This window comes from Pseudochaenichthys georgianus, chromosome 15, assembly GCF_902827115.2.
Source record: "Pseudochaenichthys georgianus chromosome 15, fPseGeo1.2, whole genome shotgun sequence".
Taxonomy (NCBI): Eukaryota; Metazoa; Chordata; class Actinopteri; order Perciformes; family Channichthyidae; genus Pseudochaenichthys; species Pseudochaenichthys georgianus.
The window spans coordinates 28,886,680-28,909,573 of record NC_047517.1 but is presented as its reverse complement, the minus strand read 5'-3'; the positions used below and the strand labels follow the sequence as shown (position 1 = coordinate 28,909,573).

Below are 22,894 nucleotides of genomic sequence, written 5' to 3'. Positions count from 1 at the left end.
CAACATGGATTTTTCACAGACAAATCATTTTCACAACTAAAAAGCTTGAAAAAAGGAAATATGTTTCTCTGAGTGTGAGGCAGCTTGTCAAGCTGTGACCATCTGGATCTAGGAAAATCTCCCAGTGTTAGAGAGACAAATGGCACGGCCGCAGGGAGCAGGTATATTGGCAGATCTGACAGCCTGCAAAGCTTTTGATCCAAAATGCAGACTTGCTGTTTCCACCTGCATTGGTGCTGGAGTCAGATCTTAGCCGACAACCTACACAACCTACCTGATCCCTTTTTTCCATTCAGGTCAGAGGCGTTGGCAGAGTGCTGCCAGGAGGAAACCCCACATTGAGCTCGTCAGTGCTTAGGGGAGACTCTTCTGTATCCACTAGGCTTTTTCCTGTTTCCTGTCTGGTCTGCTGGGGAATCTTTCAGCACTTCCTGTCAAAACTGAGCCTCTGCCACAAGACCACACTGACCTAATTCCACAGCCCCAATGGGACCTGCTCTAGTGTTTCTACAGCTTACCCTGCTTTTCTCTGCTTAAAGCGTGAAGGGTTGTGCATTTGGTTGTTTTTGTGAATGGATATGGCAAGATAGGTGCATTACCTCTCTGTTGTCTGCAACAATGATCAGCTCAACGTACTTGGTTGTCTTCTGAGTATGCCTTTTATGCTGAGGTAAAAACAGAGATGCTGCAGGTTAGAATTTTTTTGACATTTTAAGAAAAGAAACAGTGGCACACATTAGAAGCACAATTGACTATGTAGCACTTCCTGTGGGTTTACATTTAAAGGATTTCGATAAACCCTCTCAAGCCAAGAGCTTTAGAAGATGGTAGTAGATACATTTCCTTACGCTTTTCCCCCCGTTACCATTCTTCCTGCTAGCTAAGTTAAGCTAATGGCTGCTAGCTGTTGCTACATTTTGCATACAGATATTAGAGGGATATCAGCTATTTTATCTAATAAAAGTAAATATGTAAGTTACGCAAAAAGCAGCAACAACCCACTCAGAAATGTTATGTATTATCATTGTATAGTTCTTAAAAAGTAAATGACACTAAAAAATGATGGTAAATATAATCTTCAATGATCTATTTTAGAGCTGATGCTTTTCTTAATTTGCAATGCCTATATATCACTCAGAATGTCTATATATCACTCAGTATGTCTATATACTGTATCACTCAGAATGTCTATACAGTATATCACTCAAGGGTAATTAGGTACTGTAAGTTGTTAAGCTTCACTTCCTGACTTAAATTGGGTTTTTCATGCTTGGGAATAGTAGCAGATGGATGCTGCACCTGCTTCGTGAAAATCATTGGCCAAACTTGCATGGGCTCTTGACTTTGGGCTCTAAGCTCAGATAAAATGTTTAAAGCCCACCCTCTGGGAACGTATCCAAACTGGTCTGCTTGCCAGTTTGCTGATATTTGGTCAAACGCCCATTTATCTTTCATTAAGTAAATGTAAGTCTTGTCGTTTAGAAATGTTTGACAATTAAATATGACAAAAAATCAGCTTGAATTGATGACGGTATAACTTTGAACTGTTGCTTTAATACAAATGTTGTGATAAAAAAACCCATAATACTAGTCTCACCCTCGTGTGGAAGGATTGAAAGGGGCTTTTGATGTGGTTTTCAGGGGCAACAGAGGACATGTTGAAGCTGTGGCCGCAGGCTCCTTGGGTCAGTGCGAGCTCTTCCACTCGGTAGATGAAGTGAGCACCGTTGTCATGTCCAGGCTTTGGCTCAATGATAAACGTCTTGTTTTCAAGTGCGATGAAGCCCCTGCAGAGACAGCAGTGCAATATGAAAACAGAGCATCAAAGCAGAAACCAATCCCTCACATGCAGACTTTGACTGAGTGTGGCACTTCGATGGAAAATCTTACAACTAAGGTAGCACTTTCTTTCTCTACAGGCCCACTTTTACTGAAGCAAAACTATAAAATATTTCTTCTTTTTTTTGGCAAAGGGGCCAAGCAACACAGAGCTTTGTTACCATTAGTACTTCTAATGTGGTAATGCACCTCTGATCTATAATAATCATAACGTGTTAGTACTAGGACTGAACGATTAATCGATTTTAAATGATGCGATTATCAAATCGCAAAGCCTGCGATTTTTTTTTTACAATTTTTTTTTTCTTCTTGTGTGTCAGTCATCCACACCAATCAGAAGTGCTGTGCTCCACATGTACCAGCCATTGTTAATCAATCAGAAGTAGCCCATGATAGAAGGTGATAGACAGATTGATCCAGTCACCTGCCAAGTGCTTCTGAAAGTGCCTGCCCTTTCCAAATGGCTTCCAATGGAGCTTTAGATGAGTCAGGTTAGTAATGCTCCATCACGTGTTTCTATTACAGGGTGAATCTTAAACTGAAGCTTGACTTTAAAGTAACCCAACGGAAGTTTCATGTAAGTTTAGTTTTTTCACTCGTAGCTCGGGCTGCGGGGGTGCTAGAGACGGGAGTACGTTGATACGACCTTCCTAGCCGAGTTATGGCCGCATTTTACAATAAACTTCCGTTGGGTCGCTTAAAAAAGAAATATCGGAATTCCAATCGCAATATTTGTCAGAAAAATCGCAATTAGATTTTTTCCCAAAATCGTGCAGTACCTTTAATGTTCTTTGTCATTAGCTGTAATTGCATTAAAAAATGTCAAAATAAACATTCACCGTTATCACAAATGTTTAATTAGGCAGGAAATGACATTGTGTATCTTAAAGCTTTCTGCTGATGGCCAAATCTCAAATCTTCCAATTGTTGTCAGTCATTAGCAACAGCAGGAAGCCAATTACTGCCAAAGTGAGTGCCGATATTTACTGAAAGCCTCTGTGGACAAAGACAATGAGGTGTGACATTTTCTGCTGTTCCTGTGGGTCACACACAAACTTACTGACAGGGCGCTTAAGGGGCTTAAGAGTGATGTGCTGCTGTGCCAAGTGACTTCAGTAAATATAAACATTGCAGTGGCAAATAGCACTTAAAGGGCAGTGTTGAGATGCCCCATGAATACAAAATGACGGTTATGTTTCTTACCGAAGGCCTGAGCAGGTGCTGAGGGTGACATCAGAGTTTGGATGCGTCTGCACTTCCCCATGGTAGTAGCAGTTATTCTAAAACAGTCAGAAATTATTTATTTAAAAGGGTTTACATGATGTGGATGACATCCTTTGATGCAAAGAAGGCTCCAACCACTGGATAACGTAGTTAATGATTTACAGTATTATAAAAAAGCAGTTTGTTACAGTCTGTTCCCCTGTCTCTTTCTGTACATTTTTAAATAAATGCAACCTACACAGTTGAATAGAAAAGACATGGATGGGAGGTGACAGTAAAGTGGGAATTGTTTTGCCTTCATTATTCCACCAGAGTGGTCTTGTGGAAGGAAATGGGGACATTTAAGGCCACTCCTCAGACACCGTGAAACACTGTTGTCTGAGCACAAGGAGAGCAGAGGAAGTGACTCTCTTTAAGAGGGAAGACAGACCTCCATTTACTGTCTAGCAGCTCTTCAGCCCTCTTATATCAGCGGTCACTACTCACTACCCTGACCATTTCTCATCCCTTGTATTTAACTGAACAAGGGAATACTTTAGAGTAAGGTTTTTGGATAAAACTGTAATTTCCTACAATTTCTGTTTGTCAAGTACAGTACTGAGTCAGGGGGTGATGAAATTAAGATGCATTACATTAAGTGTAAAAATAGAGCAACTACAAAGACTCTGTTCTTCAGCGTAGCTCGACCTAGATTAGTTCACCTTCCAGAGAGGAAACATCAGGCGGGGATAGTGATTGTCTTCCTCAGTGTCTGTGACTTTGAAAGTAGCTATTCTATTAGCATTCAAAGAGAAGTATTTAGACATAAGCATTTTTAGATTTCCTAAAGCTATTAAAGCAGAACAGAGAAGGAATACATCTTGGTTAACGCTATAACATCCAGATTTATTTTTTCATCTTGAGTGGCTTTAAGGTTAGAAAAAACTATTTTTAGGTTTATTGTTAAATGTTTTGACATGTTTTCTAAAAGAAGAGCTGCACAGCTATATTCCTATGAATTATTTTGTTTATTTTATATGGAGTTAATATGCAATACACTTCTTTTCAGTGCCGCCTGATTAACACATAGCTGACGGCTGAATTTAGTGACAGCCGGTACTGAAAGTGTGCAGCCACAAGAGGCTTATCAAAGACAAACCAGTGTTTGTACTGTATTTCACAGGCTGATGCAATAGATGTCACATATTTCCCCTCAAGATTAAAGGTGAGAGAGAGAGTGGAAAACACTGAATTACTTTGCAGGAAATAGACTTGTCAGTTACTTTTTTATTACCAAATATTATTCATCCAAGAGAGACTGTAAACGTTGTTGAAAAAGAGGAGGGAATGATTTCAAGTCTCTGGTTTATGAAGACACAAAGGCTTTCTTTCCTCCATAATGGCTCCTTTTGTTGTCATGCAGGGACATCTTATTTCTACTTCAACTTGTGGAGTAAAAACACCTTGTTCATATAATGAAGAATCGATTCTGCCACAGTGAGTGTCCTCGATACATACTTAGAGTTTAAAATGAACATCAGGCTCTCCTACATGTCCAAAAGTATGGAATAGAAAGTAAGAAAGGACTCAGGAATATGTCAGCTGCTGAAAGGGGATTCAATAATAACATCCTGATGGCAATATTGGCTAAAGAACAACCAGCATAACACACAGCGTATCATCATGTAAGCCACATCATTGATGTCCTTTTGAATACATACAAAACAAATAATATGTAAACAATCTATTCATTTTCAATCCTGAATTAGATGTTTTAACCAATGCAAAAGGTACAGAGAGCATTATCATTTATAACAGTGATCTTCCATGATTTAAAAAACCCATCTGTCTTTGGAATCACTTTTAAGGGTCAGCTTTTACAGCGTGCCTGCGGAGCACCGTCAACTCAACCATAAATGTCAGAAGCACTGGAGGGCCACCATACCGTGAAGTTGTGAGCACCGGTGACTGCTCTTCCATCCTCCCGGTAATGTGTCTCAGTGTAATGGCTTGTAAATAGACCCCTAAGAAGAGAGCAAAGAAAGACATGTCAGACAACCAGGTAATTTTTCAACACTGTGAATGTGTCTGAAAAAAATCTGTATTTTAAGACTCCTAAGAAAACTCGACCCTTGGTTGACGATTTATGTAGATTCAGTGTTGCTCGTCAGGATTTAGGGGATAATGTGGATGAGATGCTCAGTATTCTGAGGCTAGAAAAGACTTGCATTTCTGAGAAGGTATTAGGCAATCTGTACATGTGCTTGAGTCCCCTGGCATTCAGCATGACTCCGTGGAATCCCTGCTGAAATAATTATTTTCTTCATGTGTGTTTCTGTGCGTATGTGGGCATATTTCAAACTCTGTGTTCGTGTGTGTGTGTGTGTTTTCCTCCTAGGGCCATGAGCAGATGGACACAGTGAGCCCCACCCCAAACATTGGCAAAGGAGCATCGGGAACACCCATCTGATGCAGCTGCATAATCTCACTGACACCAGGAAAGGATGATCTCAAGATGTGTGTGTGTGTGTGTGTGGTGTGTGTGTGTGTGTGTGTGTGTGTGTGTGTGTGTGTGTGTGTGTGTGTGTGTGTGTGTGTGCGTGCATGTGTGTGTTTGTAGCAGAATTTAAAAAGAGAGAGGGGAAAGTAGCAGGTAAAGAGTTAATAGCAAGTGAACAAATGCAGGAAAGTGACATATTAAGTCTGTGAGTGACTTGATTTATTTCCAGATTTAAAAAAACAAAACGCATTATGGACCAAAGGTGAATATAATGCAACAAAAGATACAAAAACAAAAAGTCAACTTGACTTTTTCCTGCAGAAAACATGGGATTCATAGAGAAAGAAGAAGAGATACAAACTGGAACACAGTGTGTGTCCAGTTCACAGCGGAGTTCATTCACATCCCACAACGCCCTGCCATCCCACACAGCTTGCATGGACCAACAAACGGAATTAGTTGGGATCGGATAAAGCCAATAATATACTTTTTTGCATACGTCAAGACTTATTTTATACATTTTCTGTACATTCACATTTTTTATGACCTGTTTAAAAAAGGATTAATCCTCGGTGGCCCGAGCCTGACCACATTTAACTTCATTAAATACCTATTATCGCTTTAATGTGCCTTATCACGCCATTACCAAGCTCTAAAACAAATCTGATAAGCCACAGGCCAGTAATCACTTTAAAGAGGCCAGCATGTCTCATTATAAATGGATGACACATGAGTGGGTGGTGTGTGCTTCATGAAAAATCCCTAAATATGTTTCTTTATGTTGACTTGCAAAGGTGGACGGCTACTTCCCTAAAACACCAACACAATACAATGATGTTTTGTTGAAAAGAGGACCAATTAAAAATGCTCTAATACAGGATGTGTTTGCCGTAAAGATAGGATTTGTGGTAATTCCCAGCAAAAGCTCACATGCTGTACTTTGGAGGCATGTTTGGTAGAGTCAGCTTAGGGCAGCGTGGCCTTGATACTACGACACATACTGTAGTAAAGCTGCAGGTTTTACACGATGAAATCTGCTTCTAATCAACTCCTTGGCAAGAGGACATCGTTTATGAGGCCATCAATATTTACTGTGTGTTTGAAAAGAGTTTCCTTCAACCTTGCTGGTTACCTTTCAGCTCCTTGGTGTGGGATGTGCATCCTAAACAGCTGAACATGACCTTGCTGGTGATCAAGTGCCCTTGCTTCTCAAATATCTTCTGCTTTTTCACTGACCCAGTATATGAAATGTAATGTTGTTGGACGGACTACAAACCTTTAATAAACAGGCCTTGGTTTTACTTTCTCCTGGGCATATGTGTATTCAAAACAAGATTTGACATTTGCGTTGAGAGAAGATGGAGAATGTCATGCTCACCCAAGTGTTGCTTGAGTTCTGCCACTAAATCCCCAAGATGGAGGAAAGCGAGGATGCCATTTATCTCTGAATAGCATAATACTTCTGTGTGATTGCACCTGCCTTCTTAGCAACAATTACCCAGCTGCATGCCTGGTTTTGTCTAGAGAAACATGCAGCCAATCAAATTCAATTTAGATCGAGAGTGGCAGTGAGTATTGTTATGAAAACCCCCAAAGCATTCTCCAAATCCTGTTTTAAAATGGTCCTTAAGTATTTGTTCTAAAGACAGGAGGCGATATGTATTCTGAAACAGGGTTGCAGAGATGCTGAAGGATGTGCGAAAAATAGTCATGTGGTGATGATGATGATGGTCTCAACCTCAAACTGTCAATGCATTGAACAACTGCAATTGTTGAATAAGTTGCATCATGTTTTATAATGTGTGTCGTAAAATGTACCGTTCTAACTTCACATTTTGTATTTATATAACAAAAATGATTTATCAATCTACTATAATTGCTTGAGTCAATAACCATTGATTCAACGCTCCTAAGTGTGTGTTGCGAGTCATTAGACACAGTCTAACAACTAATTAACGATTCACTAATAGCCGCCCAGGTTAATTGTGATGAATGAGGGTCTCTTTAATAGCGCCGCTGGGAGAAAGAAAACTGTTATTTGTCTGAGAAAATAATCTCCCATCTCTTTTATTTAGCATCTTACAAACTGCTCTGAAGGATTAATTGAATTTCTCTGAAAAATAGTTTACAGCTTCAATTATTGATTGTTTTTAAACGCCTGATGAATGGCTTCCAACGCATTGCTTCAGAGCCCAGTATGTTAACTACACTAAGTGTTTAAACTTAATTACCAGTATGACTAAGCCTATTATTAAGCTGTTACTACTAAAGCTGTTCAAAAAGATATTAAGGATTCTTGTCCACCTTTTCAATCCCTGATAACTCAGATGAACATATGTCCCCGTTTCCTTTCTATCTCTTGACTTAAGTGGGTTGCTGACAAACGGCACATCTGACACAACAATCAATGAATGGCTTCCAGAGATATGACTAGCAAAACTCTGAGACCATACAGACGGAGAGAGCAGAAAAACTCATTACTGTGTACCATACAACATCCTTTCCCTGATATGACATGCTGTCCAATCTGAAATACGGCAGATAGAACTGTTGTTGTTCTTGTTGTTGAACCACACCAATGTGTTTGGATGAGTTTTATTTAAAAAGACGAACAAATCAGCCTTGCTCCAAGGGCATAATAGATGGAGCTCAAACTGCATGCGTCACACGCCGTTTACACAAATATGTGTTTTTAAAATCATTTCTTTCTGTGGCGTGCATAGAGTACAGGTTTCAGAGCAAATTTAAATAACCGAGCTTCATTTACATGCCTCATGTAATAATTCACCATTACACAAAGCCCCTTGAGCCATTTGAGAGAAATATGGCTCTTGCACTCTCTCTGCTTCCTTTGAAGAGTGCTAACTTCAGTGATTTCTTTTAATCCCCTCTCCCCCCACCAGCCTAACCCTAAGCCTTCCTATAGCTGCGTCTTATGGTACAGTATGCCTATCTTGAAAAGGAGCACACAACTACAGAAGGAGAGAGAGATGAAGAAGAAGAGAGGAGGAATTAAAGAGGTGTGGTTGACAAGTCTAATTCTATTTCCTCATACGGCTGGCGTTCCAAATTGATTTACATACAGCTCAATGTCCCTTCAGCTTAGACTTGGCTGAGGCGGGGGCAATGGAGTGTGCAAGCCAGCGAAGTCAGAGAAAACCAGGGAGATGAGAGTGGGAGGAGAGGAGGGAGAAAAACAGAAAAATCCCCTGAACTGCAAAATATGAGAAGTGCCTTCTTTGGCTTTGAGAAGGATTACTCACGGACACGCTAACAACCACATAACTGTAGCTTGTGAAATACAGTAAGCCATACAATTAATCTGTTTTGTTTCCCCAGATGTTCATTTGATCACTTTATCTATATTATCAGTTTGGTAACCGGCTTCTCAGTATAGTTGTGTCCTTAATCAGTGTTGAACTAGGTTACTAGGTTATCCCAATAGAAATATGTGATGATGGTAAACACAAAAAGTGATTTTAATTCATCCTGTATGGAAACAATTCAATGTGATCCATATAATTGCTCTGGAGCCATGTTACAGTGAACCAAACAAGTGGAGAAGTCACGGGGGCAACCAGGTCATAAGGAATCATCCCTTTGGGAACAATGACTGTCCGAGCTAAAGTTTGTGCTAATCCATCAGGCAGATGTAGATATATATATATAAAAGGAACATGTAAAAATGAAATCAGCTGGTGGCACTATGACCTCTATATACATTCTGCAGCTCCACAAACTGATCAGGAGCACCTATAGTACAATCTCATACAGTCCTTAATATTCTCTGCTCTCATGGGACATATAGTATCAGGCTGAGCATCACACACAAGGAGAGGAGCGATGCAGAAGGTGAACGAGTGCTGATAGATTTGGGGTTTTTAGTAGAGCTACATTTTCAGTAATGCCCTTATTTGTCTCCATGACGTTGACTGGAAGGGATGAAACGTAGCCGTAGTGTGTTTTATGCATTTTAATGCTACATTACTTGTCAGCAACCAATCATATGACAACATAGAAGGCATTTTGGCCTCCGTGTGCAACGACTTATTTGGCATGTAGTATACAAACAAGCCATAGTTTCAATTCTGGCATTTGCTCCAAGGTGTTCTTCATCACAGAGAGGAAATAAAGGATAACAGGCAACCTGCTTCAAACGTGAAGCATTTTCATGTATTCATTTGATAATAAATGATTACAGTGGATCTAATGCATGCCAATGTGAGAGTAGATCATTGGGATTTGCAAAAGTAACTCGTAAATATGTAGATATACTTTTGAGTGTAAAAGTTGAGAATGTAGTTTTGTGTCGCAGTAGGTGGAAGAAGTCCCTGGCCCATTTCCTGACCCAAGTTTTATGATAATACAAAAGTTGTGACACATTTCTTATAATAGATATGCTAACCTAATGGTGGCACAAAGGTGTGGTTCACCAAAGTCATAAGGTTACCTCCTCTGTCGTGTCATGTTTATCTACACTGTATTTGTTAAGGTTCCTCACTTTGATCGATAGCTCCAGCAGGCAGCGCACCAATATCAATCAGACGGGCTGATCGGCAGAGCCTATTTAAATATTGCCTGGCCAAAGCAAAGATGGCCCCTACATGAGTCAAGATCCATCTTTGCTTTGTTAATATTCACAGAGAGAGCAGCGTGGTAACTATAAAACATTCTGCTGTAAATTCACAAAGGCCCAGATGATTTATCCCAAAATACAACTAATCCAACTGGAATATGAGACAGAAAAACAACAACAAATGTTGCTTACAAAGTTGTTGTTAGTTATTAAAGACACATAATAGCCCTGCAGATACATGTGTACCAATGACTCAACGTATGAGTTTACAGGCCAACAACTTACACGCAACTTTGTAGTTGACATTCGGTTCAGGTCCAAACGAAACATGCCTTTTTTGTTGTTATTCCATCGCCAAGAGAGTACACTCATTCAAACAACATTCTCCGTCTGTGTCCCTCACCTCAGGCTTCACAGTTCAGTATGTGATGTGGAGCCCAGGGCGAGTGAAGTCATCACATCAGTAAAGCAGACGGCAGAGGGGGGGAAAAAAGGCTCTCTGCACTAGAAAGCAGGAGTAAATGATGAATCATGGTATAGTGATACAGTCAGAGGAGGTCGTCTCTCTCTCGAAAACACTATCTGAAATTAACAAAAGCCTAGGCATTCATGTGAAAACACAAATGCCTGATGACAAATTCAGAAGACTTTTCTGTTTTAGCTCCATCACTGACCATATAATCTGCTTCATGACTGCTTGACCTGTTTTCTGTGAAGACTGTGGGTCCCATGAAAGATGATAAATGGGTAGTGACTGAAAGTAATAAGGAGAAATGATGGCAAGTGACAGTGAGGTTATAGGATTTTTTCCTCGGGGGACAGGAGGCTTCTGATGGTCAGTGTGTGTTTGGGGTAAAAACAGCATCCCTCTAACAGGAGAACATGTTGTACTGCGGGTCGCCATATTGGATAGCACCACTCTCCTGATCACTTTACTGCGCAAAGTGAGAGGTGACCATATAACTTCAAAAGATAAATGCCTTAAGGTCAATGTAATGTGTGTTTTTATGTCACTGTATGGGATTCTTTCATATTGTTTGAGCCCCTAACCATAGACAACTTTTGAATCGACAATAATAGTATTAAAAACTTTCAGATAACTGCCGTTTTCTTTTCTTTTAGGGTGATGGTCACATTATCTTTTATGCTTTCAGATATCTCTTCTTTTTACCACCCATTACATTTTAATGGCAGTGTTTTTTATTACCATAGTCCTATTCAAAATTCCTAAATTGATAACAGAAAAAGGGTAAAACTCTGGGCTGCAGGTGCAATACACGGATTAAAAACGCTGTGTTGTCGAGCCACAAACCTAACTTCTAATGAAAGCACATGAGGCAGTGAGGCATTGCGATTTGTACTGACGCAGATTCCTAGGTATTATATCCCCTAGTTGTGAAGTAAACGGCTAACAGCAGTGAGGTACTGCCTGGCTGTTAAAGAATGAACTGTTTCATAGCTGCTGGCCTACACGTCCGGAATATATTATCCAATAAATTCCCGCACTAAACATATCTTTCCTTGTAACTGTACAAAGAGAATGATGTCATAATCCCCCTGCACCCTTTAAAGGAAACAGTTTTTGGGATGGGGAACATGCTCTCATCAACAGTACAGTCAGAGTGAACCCTGCACATGAATCCAGGCCCAACGTCTTCTCTCTGGGTTCGGTCAGCTGCGGTAAAACGGGCTCCACCTGCCCACTTCGTGCAGACTGAGCTGGCAGCTGAGTCCTCTCACATATTGCACCACTGAGGCTGTTTGTGGTAATGACTGCTCCAAGCTTTCACAGCTAGACATTAGAGCGTTATGAAATGTGAAAGTGTGGCTCAAGGAGTGTATGAATTCTTTATTACCCTAACAAAGCTGCACAGAATATTTCTGGGCACCCGGATGGCGATGGTACAAAACTCAAAATGCCTGGAGGCAGAAAGACCACAACAAACAAGCAGTGAACCGTAAACTCTTTATATGGGGAGCTGTTAGAAAAATATGAGCGCTGAACACAGGCTTGATCAATCTATTGTGGGAACGAAAAAAACGGTTGCAAGATGAAGACATCTTGTATTGATTTCTCACTGAGGAAGAGTCCAAATCCAAACTCAACCTCCTCCTGCATTGGAAATATTTTCTTATACATGTTTTCAATTTATTTTGAGCAGTTCAACTGATAATAACTAATAAAAACTGAAAATATGTCATTTTATTCTAAAATTGATTGACGTTCCCTGCCTCTCAGCACAAGCTTCCATATCATTTTTCTTTGGAGAAGATAAGTGTGCAGTTTTAGTCCTCTGTAACGTATGTCTCCAACATAATTGATCATCTACATTTAAGGGGGTCATCCGCTACAAAAAGCATTAGCAAGGACGTATTTATTTTGTACAGCATACAGACCTCAATGAATAGCCAGTTTTTCATTAAAAAAATATAATGACATTTTTGCTAGCTTACAGAACCAGTACATCCTGAAATACTGAGTTTATTACAGTCAGTATAAGAAAGTATAAAAAAATACATCAGCGTTTTGATTGAGGTCATTTAAAAAGGGTCTGAAGCTAATAGGAAAATGTAGCAGATCATGCCTAAATGAATTTATAAATTAACTTAAACACTATGAACAAAATACTGAAAAATGTAAAACAGTAAATTGAATCTTTTGCAGAAGATGCCCATAGGTTAATAATCTGCATGCCTGCCAAACACAATACAAAAAGCCATTTAGCGTTTGTAATATTCTCGTGCATACTGAAGCTGATATATGGATATCAAGTGTGAGCAGTAGCATCACATCTTCATTCAAAGTTTAAAAGACATATTCTAAACAACCCCTGGAAATAATGTCTGTATGCTCACCCAGTGCTGAGATGAACTGTTTCTTGCTTTTGCTTCTTCAATATTCCCATCCAGAGCAAGCTACACAGCGTAACTAATGAGTGACTAGGGATCTCCAAGGGACGTGGCCTATTATTATTCATTGAAAAGAGTAAACAAATGCATAAATGTTAATGTCAGAGGTTTCATATCTGTCCAATTAATCTATGGTGGCTCCCCTGGGCCGCCTCATTGTTAAAGCATACTATTTTTTGTCTGCAGGGGAAGTATGCAATTAAGAGCTGAGCAGAAAGAAAGAAATTCAGGATATTTTAGTCTTTCATTTATTTTCCCTTTCCTATTATTTTTGGTCTTACTCCTGCAAAAAAACATGAAATAACTGTAGCATATCAATATCAATCATCTTCTAATCACACCAATGCCGCTCTTTTGAAATCCTAAAAGTTGACAACTTTCAACTTCAAGCTGCATGGAGCCCTTTTGCAGCACAAGACAACTGCTTTAATACAGCATGCCGCCGCTCCACTGGCTACACACATCCCAGAACATCAGCTCTGAAGTCCCACACCGCACAAGGAATTCTTCCCCACCTCATTAAACCCACTCTTCACATTCATGGATCTGCGTGGATTCTCCAATAAGATAATAGCATGCAATCTGTCATTCTCCACTCCATTACCTTGCAAACATGGTGTGGGATGAAACTTCCACTTGGCACTGATGTATCATTTTAACATGAGGTTCAGGGTGAGCAGTCTGTCACTGGTGCTGATGCGGTGTAACGCGAGTTGTCATGGCTGCTGGGTATTGAGCGGGAGATGTCAATTATTGGATGGGCTATGGCTGGTAAAACAACAAAGTGATTTTTAGTTAATCAGAGCCCATACTCTAGGTGTATTGCTTTAAGTGAGTCTTCATCTCTCTGATGGCTATGGCCAGAGTAAGCTGTTGTGTCCAATAACAAAATGATGACTTTACTACCGACACCTGACTGATATCTCGACAGGAACACTAAAATGGTACTAGAACCTAAAACATTAGGACAAGTAATGGATTATACCCAAGGTAATACTGCTTTTCGCTGTAAGGTACCTTCCTAGTTGATTAACTGTGCAACACCAGTGAGGAGTCTTAAATACAATACTGCGCAACATTTGTTTACCATCTGAACTCAGCATAGAAAATTCATAAAGCCAGTGATGATAACAATGTTACACATTGATAAAACAAAGAGTAGGAAAAGGCAAGAAACGTTATGTTTAGTTGAGTCACAAAGGCTATGGCAGTTTAAGCGAGGCAGAATGTAATACGAAATAATCTGCTCCATAGATGATAACACCAATCTTAAATGCTCCAGACCAGTGGATTTAGCTCTGCAGCATCAGCAGCAATCTCAATCATTCCTTTAATCTGTATCTTAAATCACCTGAATGGGCCGATAGCATGGTGTGCGATATTGCTGGCATTAAACATATCAGATAAACACCACTGAGCGTGCAAAACTGCTGCTAAGCTGTGCCGTCTAGGGCAGTGTTTATTTCTCATGGGTCCACTACAAATGATTCACTCGTTGCACCATGCTGAGATATAACGTAGATGAGGTTGTGAATTAAACACAAAGCTATTTCTACTTTGAAATTTCACATTAAAGCTTTAATGGTAGATGTTGTGTGTGATGAGGGATTTCGATCATACTATTGGCAGATGCACTGGCCTGGAATGGCTGTATCCTGTCAGACTCATCCATGGATTACAGTTCACACATTTTTATTATCTTAACAAATCTATTTATGTACAGGGAGGTAATGGAATCACTCATCTAACATACTCTGCAGGTTTTTTCACAGCAGTGTTTCCTGCTGATGCAGATAAATGATGCCGAGGATAAATATGAATAGTATGCACCATGAACATCTGTAGCCCCACTCCACCATATCAATAACTCCAAAGCTGATAAGACATTTTCTGCTTACCTACACCAAGGCAATCATTCACTCCAATGACACCCTACTACAGTATATCACACTGTCTAATTTGAATACAAAAAGAGCAGCAGCCTTTTTAAGTAGTTAGTGAACAACGCGGCAAATGCCTCACATATATGTTGTTGTGTGAAGGCTTTCAGTCTGTGTTAAGTGCCTCACAGTTGTGCTAGCTGGCACCTTTGACATGTGACCCACTCTTGGTACAGCATATGTGAGGTTAAAAGCAGTTACATTTAAAGATGTTCCACTCAGTGTCCTTTTGTATCACTGAGAATTACTGAGTGACTACACCCACACCACCCTCTCCACTGCTGCAGGCCCCTAAACATAGGTCTGGAGCAATTGTACAAATATATGATGCCATACCTTGGCATACTGCATTAGTGCAATAATATATTTAACGCTTTCATTAAACGCAAAAGAATAACAGAAAAAACCCAAACATCTTATTGCGTAATTGTTATAAATATTGGAGAATACTTGAGTTTATGTGGTGTACTCTAACTACATTTTCCGTAGTTGCCTTAAACGTATTTGAATAAAAAAAGTTTACCTTAGCTTTTATTTACGGCCAAATCAAATTAAAGGGGCTTATTGAGGTTTTCCCTTTGCTTTGCTTTCCCTTGCCATGTAGGTTGTAGTGCATGTAAATGGTCTGCAAAGGCTAAAATCCCAAAGTTCCCTCCGGAGGGAGTTTCTCTGCCACATGTCCCCCCCCCCCCCCTCGCCTGAAACACCTCCATTAGACTCCTTTGTTTACTTCTGTAACATAGTGACATCACTATGTAACACACAGCTTCTATTGGCTAGCGCTCCAACACATTGTGCATGACAGGTTAAGGGGGACATCCGTAGGCGGTTGACGAATCACAACAGAGACGGCCAGCTAACCAATCAGAGCAGACTGGGCTCTGGTTTCTGACAGAGGGTGAAAAGAGGTGCTGCAGCACAGGCAGTATGAGACACATAGAGCACTTTTTGAACATTAAATCACAGTAGAGGCGGAAAACACAAATATGAACTAGGGATGCACGATATTGGGTTTTTGAAACCGATACCGATAACTTCCTGCTTCTCAAGACCGATACCGATACCGATAACCGATAATAAAAAAAGATTTACGCCACTAATTATTTTAACACGATTAACGCATGTGTATTTTTTTTCCTCGGCCGCCCCGTAGTTTCAAAGCGCATCGAGTTTAAAATACCATCTACAAGCTGATGCTGACAGCCCCGCTCCTGCTGCCCGCTTGTGGCAGACCACACTTCCACGCTCACCGGCAGGCACCGACTGGCCATCTGGAGGACCGGGAGGGTGTGTGTATGTGTGGCCCGAGCGAGCGAGAGAGAGACCTTACGTGCATTGTTGTTGTTAGCATCTGGTGCTAGCTAGCTGCGCTAACGGATATAAGGAGCTGTTTAAATGAAAACAGAGGAGCGACATTTCGCCACAACTGCGCCGAGCACTTGACTTTATGCAGGAAGCCAGACAGTGGGACATAGTACGAAAAGTCAGCACACTCAGCACGGATAGTGCGCAACATGATTGCAGCGTCCAGGCAGCTCCAGTTCGAGCATATGCCTTGAGTTGCACATAGCTCCAACGCACGCGCGCACGCACGATGTTTCAGGTGACTGGTCAGGTTCGAAGTATTAGGGAGCGCTGGATTTGTGAAGAACTCCCCTCTTCCTAAACCACTAATACCACAGTACTGGCAAAACGGGAGGAGCCGAGTGAAAAACAAGCGCCCCTCATCCCAATCCACCCACACCGCAGTGTTTTTTTCTTTTTTTTACCATAAAAAAAAAAATATTATATATTATAGGGGCTATTAATACTGGCATCGGGTTTATCGGGATGACGTCATAATTCCTAATATTCGTGCATCCCTAATATGAACCTATAAATAAGCGTAATGGGCTTTTAAACATCAATCTGGTCAAGAAAAAAGGCTATCATATAAAATATCTTATACTCAGAGATCTCCACTTGTGAAAAAATCAATCTCACTTTAAAGAAACGATGGAGGCAATAAGTGAACCCCAGATTAAGAGAAAAACGTAATGTGAGGGACTTTGAGCTAGCTTGGCTCTGATACTTGGCTCTGATCCCACTGGTCAAAAAACTACCACTCTAATCTTTTCCCCAAGCAACGCCTAAGACGGCTCTCTCTTTCTCTTTTTTTCTTATATTGTCCTTCAGGACTGGGCAACTTTCCCCAAGGACGCTCTGCAGTATCCACAAACTCTTTAGCCAACTAATTAAAGATGGCAGGAGGCGAAATGCGATTAGTGTGTGCTCTAAGCTTAACAAGAGCTACAACTACAAAGTCACAAGGGGAAAAAGTGGTCAAAATCTAAATCGGATCAATACTTAAACGGAAAGGAATGTGTGAAAACTGTCTAATAGTCTTGATCCTCATCTCTCAAGACAAGATGTGTCTTTTTCACAAGTGAAACTGTCTGTCAATGTATTTTATTCTCAATCCCACATTGCCAAAAAAAAGCCAGAAGGATTTAAAGAACTCTAAGCCATTGCAATTAACCTGTATGAAGGTCTTATATGACGTCGGTGGGTTTGCTATTTTTGGTACCAATGAAATATTATTCAGGTCGATAAGAGTAAAGGTCACTAATAGGCGGGCTGCAGACCGAAAAATTGATTCGAATTATTACAGCTTTTCTATTTAAACCAGTGCAGCTTTTCCAGCTTTAACAGCACCAACGACCCACAGACCTGCTGCATGCATTGTAAATCATCTCAGGTGCTGCTATTCAGCCAATGAAATCAGTGCGTTCAGATAATCATTGCTACTCGAGACTGAGACACACACTGGATACATTTTGCAAGAGAATTTAGGGAGAGAAGTCATTTCCACAGGGCGTGCATGTGTGAAGTGATTACCTTTAAATGTGTTTGTAGGCAGATTTTTTCATCTGTGGACGATTCAAGCTAGCTTTTTCCCTTTGTTTTTAGTCTTTATGCTAAGCTAAGCTAACCAACAGCTGGTTGTTGCCTTGTATTTTAAAACCACACGAGTCAAAATGTTCCCCTCTCAATCTGGAAATCATAGAATAAAAAAGGCATACAAAATGAAGCAAAGCTTAGGTAAACAGCTAATGATAACCTGTGTGTAGGTGACTGGTGTTTAACCTTGTGAAAGTGATGGTGACAGGTTGAACAAAATGCCTTGGCATCCAAAGTAATGTCACACAGAGCTTTGGCACCAAACTATGAGTAGTACACGTGTTGGCACCAAACAGCAGCCTGAGGTCAACCGTCCCCATTGGTGCCTGGTCTCAGGTTGCACGGTGACAGAAGAGATGCTCAGAGGAAACTCAAGAATGCATGTGGAGAGCGTGGGAGGAAGGGATAGGAAGCAACAAGAGATAATAGAGGGGGGTCGAAAACCTGGTTATAGATACTGAGTAGAGATTTCCCGATCCGATCACGTGATCGGGGATCGGAGCCGATCATGTGATTTTTAAAAGATCGGAATCAGGAGAAAAAAAATCAAGGATCGGGATTTTTTTTTTTATAAAATTTTTATTTTTTAATTTAATGTTACAAAACAAAAATGACCATGTTCACATCTTAAAGTCATCCTGAGGACTTAGTTTTGGTTTAAAATTACACAACATCATGTATGTGTTGCTTTCTTTGGGCTTGTTTTCATAGACCTGGTTGCTTATTTCTCTGAAATCTGGCAACAGAGTGGGCGCAGTGTCTAATAGTAGCAGTAAGCTAACGAGAGGCTACGTTCAGCTGGTGACTCGGGACAGAGAAAATGTCAGGAGTTTGGAAGTATTATAACATTTAAAGCGAAGGCAGTGTAACAGCCAGATGCAATGTTTGCAAGGCAGAGGTTCCGCGTGGTGGAAAGAACAGAGCTATGTTCAACACGACCAATCCAATACGCTACCTGAGAAACAAACACCAACAACAACACAACGAGTACACAGCGCCCACTCAGGTAACGGCACTGAAGCAACCAACACTTTCAGAAACTTTCAAAAGGAAAGAGAAACTGCCCCAGAACAGTGAAAAGGCCAAACAAATAACAGCCAAGATAGCTGAATTCATCGCGTTGGATGACCAGCCGTTATCTGTTACCTTTTTTTTCTCTTAATGCATTGCATAAAGATCGGATCGGGAAAAATCGGTATCGGCAGATTGTCAAAATCAAATGATCGGAAGCAAAAAAAGGTGATCGGGACATCCCTAATACTGAGCCATGTCACAGGAAAAGAGAATCACAACAACTTGAACACAGGCATGCGGGAACAAAGGAAGTGGAAGTGATGGAAGAGGAGGAAGAGGCAGAAGGAGAAGTAGGACGAGACCATCAAAGTGAAGTCTGCTGCTGCTAAACATTCAGAATTGGACGATATAAGGAGGTTCTTTTTAATGATCTAGTGTTTTGGCTAGGATAATGGTTTTCAGCTGTACATGATAACATTACAATATTTAATTATGTTAAGCCTTTCATTTTTCTTTAGACAATCTGCTATCAAAATCCCTGACATGCTGTTCCCAAAGGCTCCTAGTGACACATCATGAACACACAAGGCTCTTAACCATGCAGAGCTCGCAGCGATTTCTTTGAAAAATAATCTTGATAGCCAGCGTCATGTTTAGACATACGATGGCTGAGACAAGCGGTGTAAAATAACAGGACCATTTTATTTCATTGAAGGTGCACACAGCATTTGATTTGCTCAGCCCTTATTTGCCTATTGCATTTTTTGCTCATCTAATCCATAGACATCCAAATATGCATAACTACTTTAGTATTTTTGGGACGTAAATTATGATTATGGATTTTTCTTAAAGCAATATCGTCCATGGGGGAATTTCAACACTAATCTCTTTCCTGACCTTATGCAGTTGATTAAGTCAGCACAGCCCACAAGACTGCATGAAAAGTCAATAGTAATGACTACATACATGCAAAAAAGAGTATTTTACAACCTCAATTAGCATCAGAGTTGACAAATAAGCTGGCAGGCAATTCTGTTCCACATAAGAAGGGCAGCTGAAAGACAGAGCCACAGTTCAATGCCTCATATTCTTGACAGACCCACTCAAGGAAACCTAAGATCTCTCTTTGTCATTGAAAAGCCTGGGTGATATTACATCTCCTCTGTGGTACCACACAATGACACAGATCAAGGCATTGTCAGTTGTGTTATTGGAATTGAGGACATTTTGTTTCCGCATTAAAACAAAATACTCTGAGGATGTTGCTATGGGGATTTTTTCTTTGTCAAAAACATAATGATGTTGTTTAGATGTGGCCCTGTGTTTCAAAAGGGCTCTTTCCGCTTTTCTTTTCCTGCCACAGAAGAATGAAAGGAAATGTTCTCACTGGCAAACGCAGGTTGTTCTGCACAGAGCTGGTTGGTCTGTGAACACTCAGCTCAGAGGTTCAAGGAGAAAAGCTGGAGAAAATAGTAGAATAGTAATAGAATATAAATAAACTACTGTTAGGACATGGGAAGAATAACGAAATATAAGAATATAAAAAGAAATGTTTCTGTTCATACATTTATTTTCTAAATACTGAAAGAGTTGTAATGAACTATTCTCTGTAGAACCAATATGTTTGTTTGGTACTGACCAACATGTATCCATAGCACAGAGAACTGAAAATGGATGCCTAAAACAGGCACAAAAGGTCAGATCAGTTTCATAATCTTGCTTTTCATTTGTTAGTATTGTTTAGATCATAATGTTGGCTATTTTGTCATTACATTTGAGTATTTTGTGTATTCGTTAAAAACAGAAAATATTACTTTTGAAAGAAGAAATAACATGTTTGAATTAAAGTTAAACAAATAACACACTGTTGCTTAACCAATAGAATCATTGGTTTTAATACTGCCTTTCTTGGTCTGGTATTGCCCGCAGCTTATTTGACCAATGTTATCTAATTCTGGAAATCATCCCATGATCGTCACTTGCGGCCATAATGGTTCCTTAAAAGTGACATCTTCGAAGGAAGACTTCTAGCATTGAACAATTTCACTGGGCTTCAGAAATCAGAAATGATGATATTAAATGTAGAAAACTGCAGTAACTGTGTCAAGCTGTGAATCTTTGATATTTCTTCCTCTCTCCCACACACTGCCGCTCACCCACACGAGCACCTTTGTCTCCCAGACAGTGCTATTGAAGTCTTTAATCAAGACTAATGTGGAATGTCCCATACGACCACCATTAATCATCTGAGGCTGGCCGACTGTGCCATTGATCAACGCTTTACATCAAAGCCGCTGCTGTTGGCACAAGTCTGCATGTCTGTCCAGCTCTGTGTGCAATGTAACATGCCAAGCCATATATATTCTATATGACCCAGTATCTACCATTGCTCTTATGTTTAAACATGTGAGAATCGGGAAAATGTTTTATCCTTTTTAACCCGGTTAAGCTATACAGATTTTATTTTAACTGCTAAATATGGGGTAATATGTAGTAAGATGTAACTGTTACAATTTAAGAAAGAACCTAAGAGGCCGATCTTAGTCACTTCCTAATGTGCTGCTCAGGTACAGAGCTGACAAAATACAATCCATTATCCTGAACTAACAGGAACAGTTTGCACGATTTCTTTTTGACAACTGTGATACACTGCAGGAGATAACATGCAAAACAGACAAAAGGTTCTGTGAATTCCCAGTGGCAGTAAAGAGACAAAAGCAGTGGCCTGTACCATACAGAAAGATCTAATCAAATCCAAGTTTAGGTGTTTTGTATGCTACCTATGGAAACACTCCCATTATACATACACACACACACAAACAATTCACACACACACACAGTGAACCCCTACTGATTTCTCTCCTCAGCAGATCTGTCCTTGTCTTGCTGCAGCCAAGTGTCCCTGGGACCGGGCCAGGCGGCTAACAAACAGCAGTGTATTAATTGGATCTGGTAGCGTGTTTATATTGCTAAGGACTGAGATCATTTCACACTGGCCTTGGAGCAGGTGTGCCAAATGAGCAAACTGCACAGGCTCAGCACATTCACGCAACAAAGGATGAGCCTTCACAGAAAACCTGACATAACTCAGCACAAAGAGGCACCACTTGCTAAGAAATTTGCATCCAGATCTGTTCACTTCAACAAAACAATGGTTGTTCCATTTCCCTTGATTCTGCACTTTTTTCCACCTCTAAACCTTCAATGTTTTCACCTCATCTCTCCTTAAATAGCATAGCAAGGGAACTAACATCTACACAGCATTACTTTTATGTACCTCACTTGAAACTTTATAGAAATACCATGCTTAGATTGCGTCTCAAGTACTGAAAATAGAAAATTCATGATGTGTTTGGCAAAACTGGCAACATGAAATTGGGACAATTCTTCAGGGAAATATCCAAAGGAGATATCCACATTGAGAGCATACGTTAGTGAGTGAAGCCTGGAGGGTCCTTTTGGAAAATATATGTATATGCAAACCACACCTGCTGATAAGCCTTTTACTATATATTGTTCTTTGGAGAAAACCTCACATTCAAACCCTAGGAGAAACCATATTCATTATTGTTGAGCAACTAAACTGTCAAGTATACTTCAGTGACATTTGATTGGTGAAACTAACTTTAAAGTGCTAGGAATGCTCAATGTGCATGTTTTTAATATAGGATTATTTTATATCTGAGCAGGACTCACTCGAGCCAGCTTAAAAGAATAAGAAATTCAAGTCATCGTTACATCATTTTCTTTATCCTGTTCTGTTCCCTCATCTTTCCCTCCGCCCCACACTGAACGGTCATAGCTTCGACAAACAGGCGCAAGTAGAGGTCGGAGACCACCTGTTCTGAGTCGGCTGAACTGGTGAGGCAATATCAGAGGACACATCTGGCCGAGAACAGGCCGGATGGGAATGGCAGCATGCTCCCGGGCGCAGACTGCTGATGGATGACTCACAGCTGATGCTGAGGTCAC

General features: G+C 40.3%; 1 protein-coding gene across 1 annotated transcript in view; it reads right to left on the bottom strand.

Annotated features, from left to right (window-relative positions):
* The window catches only part of adam12b (ADAM metallopeptidase domain 12b), an 84,789-nt gene that overhangs the window by 39,728 nt on the left and 22,167 nt on the right, over positions 1-22,894 (bottom strand). The window contains exons 4-7 of the mRNA XM_034100003.2: positions 4,988-5,066; positions 3,043-3,119; positions 1,598-1,787; positions 600-665 (exon numbers count right to left, since the gene is read on the bottom strand). Coding sequence (XP_033955894.2) covers positions 600-665; positions 1,598-1,787; positions 3,043-3,119; positions 4,988-5,066 — 412 coding nt within the window. The remainder of the gene's footprint in view (positions 1-599; positions 666-1,597; positions 1,788-3,042; positions 3,120-4,987; positions 5,067-22,894) is intronic.